At 36.2% G+C, this 22,107-nt stretch overlaps 2 protein-coding genes across 2 annotated transcripts in view; one reads left to right on the forward strand and one right to left on the reverse strand.

Annotated features, from left to right (window-relative positions):
* Window positions 1-6,035: 6,035 nt before the first annotated feature.
* On the forward strand, window positions 6,036-13,130 carry nrbf2b (nuclear receptor binding factor 2b). The gene is given in 5 exon segments (XM_048170724.1): window positions 6,036-6,249; window positions 8,849-8,933; window positions 10,972-11,012; window positions 11,095-11,236; window positions 11,239-13,130. Coding segments are annotated over 5 exon segments (777 nt in total). The 5' UTR covers window positions 6,036-6,219; the 3' UTR covers window positions 11,718-13,130.
* Window positions 13,131-14,066: 936 nt separating this feature from the next.
* The window catches only part of jmjd1cb (jumonji domain containing 1Cb), a 161,012-nt gene continuing 152,971 nt past the window's right edge, over window positions 14,067-22,107 (reverse strand). The window contains 4 exon segments of the mRNA XM_048169845.1: window positions 14,067-14,970; window positions 17,242-17,373; window positions 20,585-20,761; window positions 20,947-21,086. Of these exon segments, the coding sequence (XP_048025802.1) occupies window positions 14,875-14,970; window positions 17,242-17,373; window positions 20,585-20,761; window positions 20,947-21,086 (545 nt within the window). The 3' untranslated portion in view covers window positions 14,067-14,874.

The raw sequence follows: 22,107 nt of genomic DNA on the forward strand, positions 1-22,107 counted from the left end.
GACAAATACTGAGAAAGTTGACAAATACTGAATTGTTGACAAATACTGACAGAGTCGACAAAGGTCCAGCTGGGGGGCCAAATATACAGTATATGTAAACAGAATCATGAAACAACATTAGAAGAATACCCCATATGCAAAAAACATATTAAATCACATTATATAGACTTTTTGAGAAAAAAAGTCAACCATCAGACATAAAACCTGACAGAGTTGACAAATACTGACGTAGTTGACAAATACTGGCAGAGCTGACAAATACTGACAGAGTTGACAAAAACTGAAGGTGTTGACAAATTCTGACGTGTTGACAAATACTGACGGTGTTGACAAATACTGACGGAGCTGACAAATACTGACGGAGTTGACAAATACTGACAGTGTTGACAAATACTGACGGAGTTGGCAAATACTGACAGAGTTGACAAATACTGACAGTGTTGACAAATACTGACGGAGTTGACAAATACTTACAGAGTTGACAAATACTGACGGAGTTGACAAATACTGAAGGAGTTGACATATACTGAAAAAGTTGACAAATACTGACAGAGTTAACAAATACTGACGGAGGTGACAAATACTGAAGGAGTTGACAAATACTGACAGTGTTGACAAATACTGACAGAGTTGACAAATACTGATGGAGTTGACAAATACTGAAGGAGTTGACAAATACTGACGGAGTTGACAAATACTGACGGAGGTGACAAAAACTGACAAAGTTGACAAATACTGACAAAGTTGACAAATACTGACAGTGTTGACAAATACTGACAAAGTTGACAAATATTGACGGAGGTGACAAATACTGACAAAGTTGACAAATACTGACGGAGGTGTCAAAAATGGCAAAGTTGACAAATACTGACAGTGTTGACAAATACTGACAAAGTTGACAAATACTGAAGGAGTACAAATACTGACAGTGTTGACAAATACTGACAAAGTTGACAAATACTGACGTGTTGACAAATACTGACGGTGTTGACAAATACTGACAGTGTTGACAAATTCTGAATTGTTGACAAATACTGACAGAGTCGACAAAGGTCCAGCTGGGGGGCCAAATATACAGTATATGTAAACAGAATCATGAAACAACATTAGAAGAATACCCCATATGCAAAAAACATATTAAATCACATTATATAGACTTTTTGAGAAAAAAAAGTCAACCATCAGACATAAAACCTGACAGAGTTGACAAATACTGATGGAGTTGACAAATACTGACAGTGTTGACAAATACTGACAGAGTTGACAAATACTGACGTAGTTGACAAATACTGGCAGAGCTGACGAATACTGACAGAGTTGACAAAAACTGAAGGTGTTGACAAATTCTGACGTGTTGACAAATACTGACGGTGTTGACAAATACTGACGGAGCTGACAAATACTGACGGAGTTGACAAATACTGACAGTGTTGACAAATACTGACAGTGTTGACAAATTCTGACGGAGTTGACAAATACTGACGGAGTTGACAAATACTGACGGAGTTGACAAATACTGACAGTGTTGACAAATACTGACAGTGTTGACAAATACTGACGGAGTTGACAAATACTGATAGTTTTGACAAATACTGACGTAGTTGACAAATACTGGCAGAGCTGACGAATACTGACAGAGTTGACAAAATACTGAAGGAGTTGACAATATTACTGAAAAAGTTGACAAATACTGACAGAGTTAACAAATACTGACGGAGTTGACAAATACTGAATGAGTTGACAAATACTGACAGTGTTGACAAATACTGACAGAGTTGACAAATACTGACAGAGTTGACAAATACTGACAGTGTTGACAAATACTGACAGTGTTGACAAATACTGACGGAGTTGACAAATACTTACAGAGTTGACAAATACTGACAAAGTTGACAAATACTGATGGAGTTGACAAATACTGAAGGAGTTGACAAATACTGACGGAGTTGACAAATACTGACGGAGGTGACAAAAACTGACAAAGTTGACAAATACTGACAGTGTTGACAAATACTGACAAAGTTGACAAATATTGACGGAGGTGACAAATACTGACAAAGTTGACAAATACTGACGGAGGTGACAAAAATGGCAAAGTTGACAAATACTGACAGTGTTGACAAATACTGACAAAGTTGACAAATACTGACGTGTTGACAAATACTGACGGTGTTGACAAATACTGACGGTGTTGACAAATACTGACAGTGTTGACAAATTCTGACGGAGTTGACAAATACTGACGGAGCTGACAAATACTGACAGAGTTGACAAATACTGATGGAGTTGACAAATACTGACAGTGTTGACAAATACTGACAGAATTGACAAATACTGACGGAGTTGACAAATACTGACAGTTTTGACAAATACTGACGGAGTTGACAAATACTTACAGAGTTGACAAATACTGACAAAGTTGACAAATACTGACGGAGTTGACAAATACTGAAGGAGTTGACATATACTGAAAAAGTTGACAAATACTGACAGAGTTAACAAATACTGACGGAAGTGACAAATACTGACGGAGTTGACAAATACTGACAGTGTTGACAAATACTGACGGAGTTGGCAAATACTGACAGAGTTGACAAATACTGACGGAGTTGACAAATACTTACGGAGTTGACAAATACTGACAAAGTTGACAAATACTGACGGAGTTGACAAATACTGAAGGAGTTGACATATACTGAAAAAGTTGACAAATACTGACAGAGTTGACAAATACTGATGGAGGTGACAAATACTGAAGGAGTTTACAAATACTGACAGAGTTGACAAATATTGAAGGAGTTGACAAATATTGAAGGAGTTGACAAATACTGACGGAGTTGACAAATACTGACGGAGGTGACAAAAACTGACAAAGTTGACAAATACTGACAGTGTTGACAAATACTGACAAAGTTGACAAATATTGACGGAGGTGACAAATACTGACAAAGTTGACAAATACTGACGGAGGTGACAAAAATGGCAAAGTTGACAAATACTGACAGTGTTGACAAATACTGACAAAGTTGATAAATACTGACGTGTTGACAAATACCGACAAAGTTGACAAATACTGAAGGAGTACAAATACTGACAGTGTTGACAAATACTGACAAAGTTGACAAATACTGACGTGTTGACAAATACTGACAAAGTTGACAAATACTGACAAAGTTGACAAATACTGACAAAGTTGACAAATACTGACGTGTTGACAAATACTGACAGAGTCGACAAAGGTCCAGCTGGGGGGCCAAATATACAGTATATGTAAACAGAATCATGAAACAACATTAGAAGAATACCCCATATGCAAAAAACATATTAAATCACATTATATAGACTTTTTGAGAAAAAAAGTCAACCATCAGACATAAAACCTGACAGAGTTGACAAATACTGACGGAGTTGACAAATACTGACAGTGTTGACAAATACTGACAGAGTTGACAAATACTGACGTAGTTGACAAATACTGGCAGAGCTGACAAATACTGACAGAGTTGACAAAAACTGAAGGTGTTGACAAATTCTGACGTGTTGACAAATACTGACGGAGCTGACAAATACTGACGGAGTTGACAAATACTGACGGAGTTGACAAATACAGACAGAGTTGACAAATACTGACGGTGTTGACAAATACTGACAGTGTTGACAAATTCTGACGGAGTTGACAAATACTGACGGAGCTGACAAATACTGACGGAGTTGACAAATACTGACGGAGATGACAAATACTGACAGAGTTGACAAATACTGATGGAGTTGACAAATACTGACAGTTTTGACAAATACTGACGGAGTTGACAAATACTTACAGAGTTGACAAATACTGACAAAGTTGACAAATACTGACGGAGTTGACATATACTGAAAAAGTTGACAAATACTGACAGAGTTAACAAATACTGACGGAGGTGACAAATACTGACGGAGTTGACAAATACTGACAGAGTTGACAAATACTGACGGAGTTGACAAATACTGACAGAGTTGACAAATACTGACAATGTTGACAAATACTGACGGAGTTGACAAATACTTACAGAGTTGACAAATACTGACAAAGTTGACAAATACTGATGGAGTTGACAAATACTGAAGGAGTTGACAAATACTGACGGAGTTGACAAATACTGACGGAGGTGACAAAAACTGACAAAGTTGACAAATACTGACAGTGTTGACAAATACTGACAAAGTTGACAAATATTGACGGAGGTGACAAATACTGACAAAGTTGACAAATACTGACGGAGGTGACAAAAATGGCAAAGTTGACAAATACTGACAGTGTTGATAAATACTGACAAAGTTGACAAATACTGACGTGTTGACAAATACTGACAAAGTTGACAAATACTGAAGGAGTACAAATACTGACAGTGTTGACAAATACTGACAAAGTTGACAAATACTGACGTGTTGACAAATATTGACAAAGTTGACAAATACTGACGTGTTGACAAATAGTGACAGAGTTGACAAAGGTCCAGCTGGGGGGCCAAATATACAGTATATGTAAACAGAATCATGAAACAACATTAGAAGAATACCCCATATGCAAAAAACATATTAAATCACATTATATAGACTTTTTGAGAAAAAAAGTCAACCATCAGACATAAAACCTGACAGAGTTGACAAAACTTAATTTCTTTCCACCTTAACCTTAATGTTGTACAATGGAGCAGTTTTGTTTTCTTTCTCAGTTGTAGCTGCCTTAATAAACATATAAAAAATGCCAAGATTTATCACACAACTATTTACAGGAACTATTACACTGCGATGACGGAGTTGACATGTTAAAGCTGTGACTGCAGAGACTTCAACACTACCGTCCTACTGTGAGATCCACAATGAGCAGGAAATAGTAAGTGCTCCTCAGAGTTAAAGAGACCATGACACTGCCTGATTTATTCAGAATTATAAAAATCCTGACGGAGTTGACGTAAAGTGAGAACACAACTTTGATAGGCATTTTTTAATGGAAAATATAATTCAAGACTTACTTTTTGTATTGTTTGATATATTACAGGTCTCTGTCTTTCAATTTAAATGTATATTTGTGAATTTGTTGCATTTTTTTTTAACACTTTGTTTGGCAATTTTACATTGTGACCTCATGCTGAGGACAGGCTAAATTAGGCCTACATGTTTTTTTTTGTTTTTTTGTTTTTTTTTAAGTATAGAGCATGTATTTAAATAATAACAAAATTGTTTAAAAATAAAAGCAACGAATGTCCTGAATATCCAGATTTCCTTTAGATGTAACTTTTTAAGTATTTTAATTTTGATGAATTTATTTATTTGTAACATAAAGAGGGATTTTGTGTGTAGGACACATTTTGTCCCTGATCAGACAGTGACACAATATATTCACATTACTACCCAGCTAACAATTTTTGGTTCCCAGAACGTTCCAGGAGCGTTAGTTTCTGGTTCCCAGAACAAAGATTCTAACGTTCCCAGTTGGTTAGCCAGGAAAGTTTTCTTTACATAAATAGAATGTTCCCTTTAGGTTAGGGGAACATTCTCCTTAGGTTGTAAAATGAACCCCAAAAAAGTTCTCTTTATGTTACAAAAAAGGAACCAATAGAGAACCTTCCCAGAACTTTCTTGTTTGGTTCCCCCAAAAAATAACCAAACGCGAACCATATGGGAACGTTTGGGGAACGTTCTGTTTACAGGGGCTTTGATTAGACCTACTTTTTAATATAACTGCAAAATTTGTTTACTGCATGCAATATGCCTTTTTTCTCCCATAACCTCATGTTCTAGATGACGTGTCCTCCATTTTTGATGTACTGTCTAATGAAGGCTCTGTAGTGTGTATATTTTCTGAAGCGTGTATGATATGATCTGAAATCGTTTTGAAGTGATTTTGCCAGAAGGGTCAGTAGTTTTGTGAATGTAGTTTGAAGATATGGTTTTGTGTTTAATGTCGTGAGAAAATGGTTCAAGGTTTCTCGAAATGCGTCTTAGTAATTGTGAAAAACTGTAAGTAGAAATGACGAAAGGAACTGCGTTCTCACGACACGCACCTCATTGTAATGTGACGCGGCGGTGACGTCGCGGAGGGGGAAGTTGTTGTTTTTGCTCGTCTATTGTAGCAGTGGATCAGTAACCGGTGAAACCAGAGTCTCTGGTCCCGGAATAAACACAATAATGTGCCAATGAGTCTCTCGTGTAGTTGAGGCTGTAGTCGATGAAGGAATGGAGGTGCTGGACAGTCCTCTCAATCTCGTAAGTGTTTGTTTACAAGCCACATTAGCATGCTAGCTGCTGTTAGCTTAGCCGCATATAATCTCTGAACAAATTAAAATAAGGCTGCGAAGAGGTTCACCTGTCCGGAAACACGTGCGGCCCTTTATTACCCGGGGCTTTAAATCCTTGAACCGTGATGCGAAGGCTTCGTATTAACCGTGTTCAGTTTTTAATTTAGTCTTGTCTCAGTTAGTCTCCATATGTGTGTTTGTTTACTGCTGACAGCTGATCACCTTTAAACAAACAAACACACGTACTTCACTGACACATGACTCTAAATGTGTGATTTATTTCCTCGAGTCGTATGACATTTATGACAGTACGTTATTGAAAGATGCTCCTGAGATAACTTTTTTTTTTTTTTAATTCAATACAGTTTTTCATTGTAAATTTTATTCTCGGTCTAACAAAGATAAAATAATTTTTTTTGGACACATATCTCTCTCTCTTTTAGCTAGCTATATTATAATATTGTGTGTGTGTATATATATATATATATATATATATATATATATATATATATATATATATATATATATAACTTAATAAATGAAAAATAATAGAAAATAAAAATATTATATAATACAATATACATTTATATGATATATAAAATAATATATTTAGTAAGTAATGCAGACTAGACATATTGCATGGCTCCAGTGACAATTCTTCCAGCATCCCTTCATCAACCCGTCTGCACCTTTTAATTTATTCCTAATTCGTTTCAGAAGTCCAGGGGGTATTTCCCTCCATCATAGACAACAAACCAAGCCTTTGGTGTGCTTAAGTGACAGCAGCATGAACATGAACATGTGCTTCCCCTTGTGAAAAGGAAGTACACTTTAACATACTTTTAAAAAGAGTACTCAATATGTAAATAGTACATTGTGAAAGAAAATATGCAAAGTGAATATTTTTTCTGGACACTTAATTGCATGTTATTTACAATTAAATTGAAACTGTATTTTAGATTACATTTATATTAATTTAAGTAGTTGAAGATCAGAGCGCTTTTTTAACCCACTTGAGTAGGAAGTAAGTACATCTTTATACATAATTTCATAATTCTGTTGTCTTTTAAATCTGGTTAAAGTGTAAAATTTGCTGTTTCTATTGGAACTTGTATGTCATGTTAGTCAACACATCAAAATAAGTGTACTTGAAGTGTGATGAAAGACTTAAAATAATTGAAAATGTACCTTAAAGTAAATGTTTGATTTGAAATTATTACTAATACGCCTTTCTAAAGTAAACTTAAGTGTGTTAAGAAAAAAGCAATGAAACTCTCTTTAACTCTTTATGGTACGGTGTTGCCATATCGTTAGCCTCATAGCATAATTGCCTAAGTCATTCATTTTCAAATGATACTTAGGCAATTATGCTATGAGGCTAACGATATGGCAACTATTAATTTCTACTCATTTCTTTGTTATTCAGAAAAAATACAATATATTGCACTATGGAAGATTAAAAGGGCAGGCCTTAAGGTAGCTAATGATGTGCTGTTATGTCTCTTCAAAACTCTCTGTAGTACAATTAAAGGTGCAATATGTAATATTTTAGAGGTCGCTAGAGGCCTATTCAATACAATAGCGTAGCTTGATGATGCCAAGGTTGAGTGTGGAATCTTGGGACATGTGGTCTTCACCTCAACGGACGGTGGAAAAGAATAGGGATAGGACTCAGGAAGAAATCATGTTCATGGATGCGATTATTAACATTACTGTAGTATGAAGCAGAGCAGGACCGAGTGTTGTGGGAGCTGAACGAGGCCGCTGGAGCGATTGTGCAACACACGCCTCACGAGCAGCAGAACTTTTATTATGCCGCAGTCGTTCACTTAAGTTCACTTGTTTTTCACGAGGGTCAATGGAGCAAGAACATCTGAGCATCTGAACAAAGAGTTCATATGATCCTATAAATTCAATTTTGGATGTCAGGTTTTCAGTGTGGTCTCAGACTTTTGAACCCCACTGTAAACATTGGATACTTGTGCTTTGGGATAAATACTTTGATGTTTATGATTGACTGGGTGTGTAATTAAAAGTTAAGTAGGGCTACATGAGAAATCTGGCTTCACATTTCATGTAGTCCTTTGTGAAATGAGGTTAACAATGGAGAGTTTGAGCACAAAACTACTTCCCAGTCATTCCCAGCTTGGTGAAATACAGTAGAAAATAGAAGCGATTCACATGACAGATGCAGTCACATCAGTTTAGATCCCCTTCTGTTGTGATTGAAGCTACATGAACGTTCATCTAATCCTTTCAGAGTTAACCAGGAGAAATACTCTAGAGCCGGGGTGTCCAATCCTGCTCCTGGAGGGAGCCGTCCTGCAAAGTTTAGCTCCAACCCAATTTAAACACCTGAACCAGCTAATCAAGCTCTTACTAGGCATACTCGAAACTTCCTGGTAGGAGTGTTGAGGCAAGCTGGAGCTAAACTCTGCAGGACCGAGTGTGGACACCTCTGCTAGAAGCAGGTAATGAGCTGTCATTGATGGTCTGTCCTGTCGTTAGTTCTAAATGTTAACAAACACATGATGAAACAATGGAATAGGTTATATCGTCTCTTTCAGGCCCATCAACAATGCAGGAAAGCAGACCGCTTGCTGGCTGCTGGGAAGTTTGAAGATGCCATCTCCTGCCACAGGAAAGCTGCAGGTTGGTTTCTGTTTTAAACTCTATTCGGATGGTTATTATTTCTTATGGGGACGTCTATAAAAATGCATTTGCATGGCACCTTAATGAAAAAAAACTCATGCTTTCAGATGGCAAATTATTCACAGTGGTAAACAAAATGTCTGTTATTCATATTAATTTAATAATAGGAAAATAATATTGTATTATTAATTATTTAAAGTGACACAATAAAATTTAAATTGTTTTCTCTCTTACATTTTGTTTCTCAAAATGATCAATGTAATTTTTAAAAATGTGGAAATTAGCAGTAATAAGTTATTTTTTACATAACTACATTACATACATATTTTTTAGCACATACAGCACTTTCGACTATTAAAATTATTAGTTGTGCAAGTTTACATAAATGTAGATAAATATTTTTTAAAAATGATTGCGTACTATATTAATGGCCAGTTTGAAAATGTGACTTTAGGGCTGCAACAATTAATCGCGATTAATCGTTTGCAAAATAAAAGTCTGTGTTTACGTAATATATGTGTGTGTTCTGTGTATAATAATTATGTATATATAAATACACACACATACAGGTATAAAGTTTAGAAATATATGCATGTATTATAAATATATATATTTTATATTACATATAAACATAAATATTTTATATATAAATATAACATTTTTCTTAAATATATACATGAATGTGTGTGTATTTATATATACATAATTATTATACACAGAGCACACACATATATATTACGTAAACACAGACTTTTATTTTGCAAAAGATTAATCGCGATTAATCGATGCAGCCCTATGTGACTTTGCTTTTCTTTTCCTTCTTAATTCGCTGTAGTGGAGTGGTGATGTAATATTATTCTTGAAAACAGTTTCCAGCATTCCAGTAATAAAAGTCCCCATATTTCAAATGTGTACAAACAAGAGTTATCGTACGGTGCTTGGTAGTGGTGAAAAAGGATTTGCAAAATGCCTTTTGGATTGATCCCTTCTTGTAAACTTACAGATGTGAATTTGGACAGTAATTAAATTACTATACGACTTTCGGTGTTTGTGAGAAAGCAGTAATTTTTCGTGTGGTGGGAGAAAAACACAAACTTTCTGGATTTGGACGGCAATAAAATCATAGACTAGCCCATGTAAATGCTGAAATTTTATGATGTCCCCAAGAGAAACAATAACTTGTCTGAATACAAATAGGGCTTCAGTCTCCTTAGGTTTGTCTCACAAATTCTTGTAATGAAAATTCTTGTATAATCTACGACTAGCACTGGGCTCAACCTGTGATTGAGAAACCAGCCCTGGAAGCTTTCGCTTAAAGGGTTAGTTCACCCAAAAATGAAAATCCTGTCATCATTTACTCACCCTCATGTCGTTCCAAAACCTGTAAGACTTTCGTTCATCTTTGGAACACAAATGATTTTTGATGAAATCTGAGAGATTTCTGTCCCTCCATGGACAGCTACGCAACTACCACTTTGATGCTTCAAAAAGTTCATAAAGAGATCGTAAAACTAATCCATATGAATTGAGTGGTTTAGTTCAAATTTTCTGAAGAGACTCGATAGATTTATATGATGAACAGATTGAATTTAGGCTTTTATTCACATATAAACATATTGATCAGCGTACATAAACAGAAGCTCAACCGAACCTGCTTGATGCGCGGAGATCAAATTTCTTGTGGAAGCTCAAACCTGCTGCGTAACACAAGAATGATCCTCATCGGTTCTCACACTTAAAGCAAACATGCTTGAGCTTCCATTTATCACAACTGAAGTGTGAGTTGATGAATGTTTATATGTGAATAAAAGCCTAAATTAAATCTGTTCATCATATAAAGTGATCGTGTCTCTTCAGAAAATTGGGAATAAACCGCTCAATTCATATGGATTAGTTTTACAATCTCTTTATGAACTTTTTGAAGCATCAAAGTATCAGCTGCTTAGCTGTCAATGGAGGGACAGAAAGCTCTCAGATTTCATCAAAAAGATCTTTTTGGGTGAACTAACCCTTTAAATAACCTGTCTTTTCTCCACAGAACTTCTCAAGGAGGCCATGAAGCTCACTGAGTGTGAACAGGTACGCCTGGTATTTTATTTTTTTAATTATTTTGCGGTGTGCATCAGTTCTTGAGATGTTAAGATATTTCTCTCCTACGTAGGCTCGGTTGTCCCTGGAGCTTCAGAGGGAAAGTCACATCAAGCAGCAGAGGCTGATCGAGGAGCGATGGAAGCGAGCTAAGCGAGAGACAAGCCCAGAACGCTCCAGCACGCCCCCGCCTCAGACCAGACGCCACGCCGCTACCTACAGCCTGCCGGAACGGCCGCAGACATCTCCCAACCCTCCGAACGCGAGTACGACACCTGGCTGTACCTCCTGAAGAACAAAGGCACCGTCCCAGAGCCCTGCACAGGCAGTAAGGCCCAGAAAGACGACAAAACCCGGCTGGAAGAGCAGCAGACCACCATCGATGACCTGCGCAAACTCGTGGACCGCCTGGTGTCTGATAACGAGCGGCTGAAACAGGAGAACGAGCGGTTGCGGGCGGAGAACGTGCGGCTGAAGAAGGAGCACTACGCCGACGCTGACTTCGTGGAGAAGTCGGAGCTATGGGTGCTTCCACAGCCGGCCGAGGAGCGCAAGGCGAAGGACATTCCCATCCCACAGCTCCCTCCGCTGGAGATGCCCACTCAGGAGATCCCTCTGGAAGACCTGCCCGGTCTGGAACTTCCTGAGGACATCCAGCAGGAACTGCAGGAGCTGCTGGACGGCGAGAAGCTGTGACCGCTCGCGCTCAAAACACGCACCAAAGGGAGACTTCGATCGCCATCGAGTGCCAGCGAACGCGCGGCGCTTCGGTGGCGTAAATGATGGTTCACGCAGCCGTCAGTAGGTTTGGTTCACAACTTTTCTCAGTGGCGCCCGTAGCGATTGGCTATACGAAGAAAGAAAACAACTCTTTTTGAAGTACGTGTGCCTTTTTGAACATTTCTAACGCGTTTTTTTGTTACGACGTACGAGTGAGAAGGGATATTGGAGACAAACAGATTCTGTCGGACATTGTTATCAGACTTTTTATCAGCAAAATCCCACTTTGAATTGAACTATTTCCTACACAGACACTGTGAACTACATCCATAATGTGTGTGTGTGTGTGTGTGTGTGTGTGTGTGAGGGTTTTGTGCAGTACCTGTCGATTAGCACATCGATGTTGGTGTTCATGCAGTTTCAGTCTATCAACAGCGCAGATTTAGGGCATAGAGGAAGCCAAGAGGCATCAATGCAATTAGTTATGCATTCTGTTTCCGCACACAGATAACCAGCTTGCAGCACTTGTTTTGCCTTATTGCAGAAGTCCTGTAGACTAGTACGAAGTCATGATGTCATCTCTGCCAGATCGCCACCCTGGACGATTTGTAGCAACACCGAAAACAGCCGTGCTAATAACCTTGGATTATTTCTATAGAGTAAGGGACTTTTGGGACTGAAACTATTGCATTCAGAACTATAAGCAATAATCATGTCGAGTGCTACAGTATCACTTCTTTGTTTGTCATCTCTACTATTTCCTGCTCAGCTGTGTCATTCTTCAGACCCAATGCCAACAGCATAGGAATGGCGTTGTCCACATCAGGACCTGTGTGAACTCTGGATGAACTGAGGATGTTGTCTTTAGTTCTTTTGAAGCTTCATTTTGTATTGTACTCATCAATCAAGGATCGTCTGGATCACGATGCTAATATTTTCAGGTAACTGATTGCACAATCATACATTGTCTAACAATAAACCAGGTTCACTCCTCACACTAATCAAAAGCGTACCAACATGTGCCAGACGCGCCTGGGAAGAGATGAATTTATGGCTCGTATTTGTGTCATGAAGAGGGAACCAAATCCACATTTTGCTCTTTTTATTATTATTATTATTATTATTATTATTTTTTTAAATTCAATGTTTAATTACTGGTTTACCACAGTAATCAGGGTGCATCAGATTGTTTTGTTATTTTGCATTTTGTTTTATGATGTAAAAATCAATGAAAATCATATGACGAAAGTGTTTTGATGCATGAATGGCTGTTTTACAGTAGCTGTACGTACATGATTAAGATATTGAAAACAAGAATTTATGTATAATTCTTTTGTGAGTTTACTTGTTCTGACAAGCATTAAAGATTTTAACAAGTGGAAGCATAAATCTGAGTCGTTTGTCCACCTGCTGGTTTTGCTGTTATACTCTATTAATACAATCAACTAATAAAAGTTGATCAGATGAGCAACATTCAAAACCATTTGTAACGCAACAAAGTGGTACACATTTGTGACTGCACATTTGATGAATTCTGTGTTAATGCACTAATTTCTGTGCTGCCTGGCAACTGTACACAGTTGGAGGCTATTGAATTATATTATTTAAAATATTTTCTTCATTTTCATTTTTGATAATGAATTTTTAATAGTACAAATATTCCAGGCTGGCTCTCTTTTAAATATGAGCTCATAAAAGCTGCATTCATAATTATAAAATAAAGTTCAAAAGATGTAGATGTAGTATAGCGTGTCAATTTCCTATAGTTCTTGTCAACTTACTCACTTATACTAAATGTACAAAAAAAAAAAAAATTGTACTTCATTTTTATGTTTTTATAAAACATGATTAAACTGTAAGCCCATAGGAGAGAACTTCAAATGTTTGTGATTGCATTACTAAATTTCCTCAATAGCGTCATCTGGTGGCCAATCTATGAATGACAGCATGTATTCAAAAGTGGGCAATGTCTATTGGGCAGCAAATACAGAATTTGATTTTATTCGTTTCCCTGAAAATAATTGAACACCTTAGAATGTTGGTCAACCAATCAGATTCGAGCATTCAACAGCCCAGTAGTGTGTGTGTGTGTGTGTGTGTATATATATATATATATATATATATATATATATATATATATATATATATATATATATATATATATATATATATATATATATATATATATATATATATATGTGTCGTGGCCACATTACCACCTCGGGTGTGCATTATTTTTTAAGGATTCAACGACCCGTCATCAATTATTCCTTGCATAATGAATTTCCGTTTCAGCTGGTCAATAAGGCAAAAGGCAGGCAGATATTTGATAAATCCATTTTAATGGAAAATGTAAAACCCCTTTGAACTTCAATGTACAAAGCATGTAACACTTGCACTTTAAAATTTTAAATTGAAGCAAGCCATGTTTAAAAAAATACATCAGTGAATGTATATATATGTATATATTTACACAGCATAGTACGATTTCCTTTTTCCATCGAACTTCAAAAGTTCACCATAGTAAATCTGAACATAAAAAGCAGAAATGAGAGTTTTCTTAAATAAATTACAACTTTTTTTTTTTGTAAATGTCTCCATTTTACAGTGAATACTTCTTAATAAAATGCTGAAGTGTGTTATTCATTAAGTCTTTCTTTACATAATAGAACTTTACAATGTTTACAATTGTTTGGCAGTTCTTTTTCTCAAAAGATATGGCATGAGGACATGAGACAGCGGATCTCTCTCACAGTAACTCCAAGTCTCCAAAGTAGTGAGCGGCATCAGAAATCCATTAGCAAACTGTACAAGTCACATTTACATTTGATCGAGAACAGAGCAGAACTCCTGAAAATAAATATGATTCTCCACTGAAACTATACAGTAGGAAAGAACAAAAGGGGAACGAAAGCAAACAGACAAACAAACAAACACTAGTTGGGACAGCGGCACTGTCAGATTATCTTCAGATGTGTGGCGTTTCGATCACAGTCATCCTGATGGGCTATACTGCTATGGTGTCAGTAACAAATAAATACAGTTTCCTGGTGTTTTTTTTTTCTCTGCTTGGCACTGGAGGTTCGCGGTGTGAGCGTTAGTGTGCATATTTGGGGGAACGTGTCGACGGGTGTCATGAGTTCGTCTCCTCTTCCTCCTCCTCCTCTGCGCAGCACCTCTTTAATGTTCCCACGGCATCCTTCACGCAGTGGTAAAAGATGTTCTTGACCTGAGAGAAATGGCAGGCTGTTAGAATGACGGGAACAGACTCTGACTCGCGTGGTTAAAAAAGACAGATGCCATGGAGACTGATGAATGCTCATCTGGCACTTGGTGAAGAACAGACTGACAAACATTCATCGCATCCACATCAGGACCACAAAAAACTACAAAAAACTTACACATGAGAACCACAAAAAACTGAACCACCACACACGGTTTACAATATATTTACAGGGTGTCTGCAGAGATTTTAAAATAAAACTTTAAAGGCCCGTTTACACCAAGGAAGATAACTATAAAGATAAAGATATAGTTCTAAAAATTGTTCTCAATATTTAAGAATAGCAGAGTTCACACCACAACTGTAATGATAACTGTAAACGGTATCTTTGGAATCACTTTCAGAACCATTTTTTCCAGTTGATGAATGATTAAAAACATTGACAGCCAATCAGAATCCATCCTCCTGTAATGAGCTTGAGTATTTAATGTGACAGACAAGCACTTAGAATAAACAGAACAATATTGTCCGCTGGTGTGGACGATAATATAGTTATCATCATAGTTATCGTTCTTGGCGTGAACAGGCCTTAAGACCTGCAAAAATGTAATGAATACAGTATGTTCATACAAAACAAACCCATACAATGTTAAAGGTCCCGTTTTTCGTGGTTTTTTGAAGCTTTGATTGTGTTTATAGTGTGCAATATAACATGTGTTCATGTTTCGCGTGTAAAAAAACACAGTAATTTTCACATAATTTACTTATCTGTATACCGCTGTTTCCACTGTCATAAAAACGGGCTGATGACTTCCTTGTTCTATGAAGTCCCTCCTTCAGAAATACGTAACGAGTTCTGATTGTGCCAGCGGTTCCTGTGTTGTGATTCGACAGCGGCTTAGCGCACCTTGCCCGGAAAGGTCACGCCTCTTACCATAACGTGGAGATGCACGCGCTCAGTGTTATTGTAAACATGTCTTTAATTTTACCCTATCAATTTGAGCCGGAATCAGACCCGGTGATTGGACTGCGGGATGAAAATAACAGCGTTTCGACGACATGGCGACAAACACACTCTACAAACGCAACTCTTGTGTATTCCTGTGGGCGGAGGTTAGTCAAAAAACTGTTTTAGTGACGTCATTAAAGAAGGAAGTAGAGGGATGTAGTCCAAACTGGCCGTTCGATGTAGGCGACTTCTGTTAAATAAAATATCTCGCTTGGCATTGAACTTTGAGCTTTAAAATTTTACAGATTTTATTTATACTCTAACAACAACATTACACACTAACTAAAGTTTGAAACATGGGGATCACAAAGAACGGGACCTTTAAAATAAATCATTTATCTCAGATGCTTTTATTTAAAGGTGCAATGTGTACATTCTAGTGGCTTCTAGTGGTGAGATTGCGAACTGCAACTAACGGCGCCCACCCCTTGCACCCTTCCCTTTTGGAGAATGGGGGGCCCCAGTGGTGTATGTAGATAGAAATGGCTCATTCTAAGGTAATAAGAACAGAACGGTTCATTATGTAAGGTCTTTATGCACCGCTGAAAACATAGTCATGTATATTATATTGCATTTCTGTCAAAAGATCCAAATTTTACACACTGCACCTTTAAACAGGGTGAGTTTAAAATACTCATATGTATTGAAATTGGTTTATGTACAAGTCAATGCATACAAATTAGAGGTCGACATTTTGCTGATACAATTAATGTGTTTAAAGAAAGGTAATAAAAGGTTATTGTGACGATACTAGAAAATCTATATACTGGATGTGTTAAGTTGTTAGTCTTTTCTTCCTGTGGGGGGACGGCCCAGAGCAGTATTTTGTATAACGAAAATACCAATAATAACCAGATTTTAGCCCAGTTTTACAGACAAGGCTTAAGCTAGTCCCAGACTAAAATGCATGTTTGAGCTGTTTGGACTGAAAGCAACTTTCACTGACTATAAATTTGTCAGTGACATTATTTTGTCTTAAGATGCACATCATCATTTTTTTTTTTTCTTAGGCACGTTTTTAAAAGCTACTATGTCCTAATTGAACTAAAGCCTAATCCTGGCTTAATCTAAGCCCTGTCTGTGAAACTGGGCCTTTATGCATAATGCTGGAATTTTTAATTATAAACAAGCCCAAAATACACTTGGACTCTTAATTTGAAATGTCTATATGATACCAGCTATTCCTGGTTTTTTTCGCCCCCCAAATGTAAGACCTCACATTTCAATAAATGCTGACATGTGATCTTTCCAGTGTGTTTGAACTCTACCTGTAGCTTATCTTCATAGTTGATTTCCTCTTTGGAGGATCTGAGTTCTTGGGTTAAGTGGAACGAATGCACCACATGCTCCGGAGAGACAAAGTCGTTGATCACCTGGACGCAGCTGTGAAGGTTCTGCACCTGTACGGAAGAGACGCGCACAAACGTGAGTATGCACTGATGTGACGTACATCAATAAAGATGCTAGCACTCTGGAACTTCAGCTAGTACAGAAAGATTTTTTCATCATACATGCTCACCATCCATAAAGAACATGCAATGTGAAATTGTAAATAAACAAATAAAATGTAAAAAGCCTACTGTATCACCTTTAATGCACAAATTTCACCATTAAATTATGAACATGATCAAAATTGCTGAAAAACCTGTTGTACAAAATCTACTACATCTTCTGTTTTCTGATTGATAGTTTACACTTTTTTTTAACAAGTCAAAGGCCTTTTATTATAATTCTAAAACTGTTCTCCTTCAGCTCATGGTACGTGTGTCTTTTTGTTGTGAAATCTTTACTCATTTTTATAAAGTAAACATAAGAATAACTTTTATATTGTTCATAATATTTTAAGATGAACAATTACCTGAAGTGAAGCAACTTAGTACGGAAGAGGATTAGGGCCAAGCAATAATAAAAAAATAAAACCATCTCGAGATTAAAGTTGTTAAATTTCAAGAAAAAACTCGTTAAATTTCGAGAAAAAAGTCGAGATAAAATGTGGAGAATTGAGTCATTAAATTATGAGAAAATTTTTTTTAAATTACGAGAACAAATTCGTTAAATTACGAATTTGTTCTCATAATTTAATGACTTTTTTCTCGTAATTTAATGACTTTAATCTCATAATTTAATGAGTTTATTCTCAACATTTTATCTCGACTTTTTTCTCGAAATTAACGACATTTTTCTCATAATTTAACGAATCTGTTCTCGTAATTTAACAACTTTTTTCTCATAATTTAATGACTTTATTCTCAACATCTTATCTCGACTTTTTTCTCGAAATTTAACAAGTTTTTTCTCGTAATTTAATGAGTTTATTCTCAACATTTTATCTCGACTTTTTTCTTGAAATTTAACAAGTTTTTTCTCGTAATTTAACGAGTTTATTCTCAACATTTTATTTCGACTTTTTTCTTGAAATTTAACGAGTTTTTTCTATTAATTTAATTAATTTATTCTCAACATTTTATCTTGACTTTTTTCTCGAAATTTAACAAGTTTTTTCTCGTAATTTAATGACTTTATTCTCAACATTTTATCTCGACTTTTTTCTTGAAATTTAACGAGTTTTTTCTCGTAATTTAATTAATTTATTCTCAAAATTTTATCTCGACTTTTTTCTCGAAATGTAATGAGTTTTTTCACGTAATTTAATTAATTTATTCTAAACATTTTATCTCGACTTTTTTCTTGAAATTTAACGAGTTTTTTCTCGTAATTTAATGAGTTTATTCTCAACATTTTATTTTCGACTTTTTTCTCGAAATTTAACGAGTTTTTTTCTCAAAATTTAACAACTTTAATCCCAAGATGGTTTTATTTTTTTATTATTGCTTGGCCCTAATCCTTCTTCCGTAACTTAGGTTTGCTTGGTTATCCATACATAATTTTCAGAAAAATCATGTTAAAATTTGAGTATCAAAAATGATACATCAGGCATTTGAGGAATATTTATTTGTTCATCTCTCAATCATCATTGTATTAACACTGCATTTACATTGTTTTGCCCCTCACAATAAAAACTACAGTACAGGACATTGATCATAAAATTAAGCATTTAAATATCATCTTACTAAGACATATTACTGGGAGATTTAGTGTGACAACTGATATTTTTATGAATTTTATGTAAGCAGTCTTCTATACTGTTATAAAGATAAATATCAGCAACTGAATTAAATTGTGTATTTTTGCTCAGTTAGGGCCTGAGGTGCTTCTTTTTCCCTCAGAGTGTGAACTCAATATTCTTCTACATCATACTATATGAGCCATACAAGCCTGATATATCAAATATGATACTCAAAAAACAAAAAACATATGCAAACTTCTTTTGTTAAATACACTACCGCTCAAAAGTTTGGGATCAGTAAGATTTTTAATGTTTTTAAAAGAAGTTTCGTCTGCTCACCAAGATTGCATTTACTTAATTAAAAATACAGTAAAAACAGTAATATTGTGAAATATTATTACAATTTAAAATGACTGTTTTCTATTTGAAAATATTTTAAAATGTAATTTATTCTTGAGTTGGCAAAGCTGAATTTTCAGCATCGTTAATCCAGTCTTCAGTGTCACATGATCCTTCAGAAATCATTATAATATGCTGATTTGCTGCTCAATAAACATTTATTGTTTACAATTGTACAAAATATTTGTGTACAATATTTTTTTTTCAGGATTCTTTGATGAATAGAAAGTTCAAAAGAACAGTGTTTATTTCAATCTTTTGTAACATTATAAATGTCTTTACTGTCACTTTTGATTGATTTAATGCATCCTTGCTGAATAAAAGTATTAATTTCTTTCATTTCTTTTCAAAAAAATAAAAATAAAAATTCTTACTGACCCCAAACTTTTGAACGGTAGTGTAAAATGTTACAAAAGCTTTGTATTTTAGATAAATGCTGTTCTTTTGAACTTTCTATTCATCAAGGAATCCTGAAAAAAAAAAAAAAAACTGTTTTCAACATTGATAATAATAACAAATATTTCTTGAGGAACTAATCATCATATTAGAATGATTTCTGAAGGATCATGTGACACTGAAGACTGGAGTAATGATGCTGAAAATTCAGCTTTGCCAACATGAGAATAAATTACTTTGTAAAATATATTCAAATAGAAAACAGTTATTTTAAATTGTAATAATTTTTCACAATATTACTGTTTTTTTACTGTATTTTTAATTAAATAAATTAAGCCTTGGTGAGCAGACAAAACTTCTTTTAAAAACACTAAAAATCTTACCTATCCCATACTTTTGAGTGGTAGTGTATATTTTGTCTAAAGGTTCAATAAACAGTTCCGATTTCAGAAAATAGACTTTTCAAAAAATAGATTTCTATTATTTCATATGTCAGGCTTCACAGGGTTAAAGTGAAATGAAAAGCATTAGCAGATGTTTTGATTTTGTTGTAAATAATTCAGTGACATTCTGGCTTAAGTATGGAAGCTTGTTTCCGCCACTAAATAAAAAAATTAAAAAAGTAATTGCGACTTTTTATCTCACAATTCTGACTTTTTTTCCTCAGAATTGCAAGATATAAAGTCGCAACTGACTGCGAGTTTTTAATCACGCAATTCTGGAGTGCAGAGGAAGGAGTGCAATGAGACCTGGTGCAAAGCTCCAGCAGGGATCAGGACTGAATCACCCAGAAACTGCACCACAGTCCAGCCCTGAACGGCATGTTCATCCAGCAGCCGCTGACGCAGCTTTCGGCTCAAGTACCAGCCGGGCTCACGGATGGGGTCGTGATCCACTGGGATCTCCACGCCCTGCTCTTTCGCCACCTGTCATGTCCAAATATACACAAACTTTGAGTTAAACGCACAACATATCCGCAAACATATGAAATTAATTCTATAAAACTCCCTTGTGCTAGAACGAAAGGACACACACTCAGAGAGAGAGAGAGCGCATCATTGCACTGATGCACTATATTATTTCAAGATCAGAGAAATCAAATCAAAATAACCTTGTGCAGGAACTCTTTAATCTTCTCGCCGTCTTTGCTCGTGTAGATGTGCCACAAGGCTCCGGGAGTCTCGCTCGAGTCCTTTAATCTTTTCTTCACGTTGTCATCCAGATCTTCCTCCTCCAGCCTCTTCAGCACTCCTGTGTGTTTGGCACAAACATACTCATGAGGTTACACAGCAAACACATCACACAGTCAGCTTAATTTATTATAAAGGCAGGGAGCGCCATCCTCTTTTGAAGACGGAGCAATGTTTAAAAATTAATAGAGAAGTGTGTGTGTGTGGGAGTCTGGCTTATATATATTCTCCTCATGTCTGCCCATGAGACAGTGGTTAAAAATAGAAAGGCCATGGCAGTAGGAAGGAGAGAAGGGGGAGGAGCAGCTGTTGGCATGAGACACAAAGCAAGGATTGCAAAATTAGTTAACTTACAACCGGAAAGAAAGACAAAAAATGTGTTGTTCAGAAATGGTCACTGTTGTGATTTTATTACATCACAACCACGATCACACTGAGCTGCGCTGATGAATGTCAGTGTGAACTACACCAGTACAATCATAAAAGAAGTCATTTACATACTGTATCTTAAAGGTAGAGTGGAAAAACTTTTTTTTATCTGAATTACGCAACAGATGATAAGGTCTTGGTGCATCTCTTTGAACAGCCATGTTGAATGCATGTTGTCATGAAGACATTTTTGTTGAGGGTCAAAAGTGATCACCTACAGTATGGCAGTGATTCTCAACCAGGGGGATGTGGCCTCAGCAAACATTCAAAGTGACAAAACAAGCATTAAATTTGGTGAAAACACCTAAAAATGAGTTAGATTAGACAAAGTGAAGCAGGAAAGTGAGGGGGATGGGATCGGAATGGACCAGGAGCCGGGATCTGAACTCGGATCACCCCTTCTGTTTTATTCACCCCCCCTCAACAATTTTTTTTCCCCTTAGAAGAACCCAGTTTCACTGTCTTTGAAAGCCTGGATATTAGGGATGTGACGAGACACTTAGCTCACAGGCTGTATGTAACTAATTGGCATGCATCAGGGAGCTCACATTTTACTTTAGAATTTGCGATCGCAAGTAGGCTACACTGTATACAGGGAGCGGCGGTGTTGAGCGTGCATTCTACAAGATAAGACATTTATCAGACACTAGGCT

Source organism: Megalobrama amblycephala, linkage group LG20, assembly GCF_018812025.1.
Source record: "Megalobrama amblycephala isolate DHTTF-2021 linkage group LG20, ASM1881202v1, whole genome shotgun sequence".
Taxonomy (NCBI): domain Eukaryota; kingdom Metazoa; phylum Chordata; class Actinopteri; order Cypriniformes; family Xenocyprididae; genus Megalobrama; species Megalobrama amblycephala.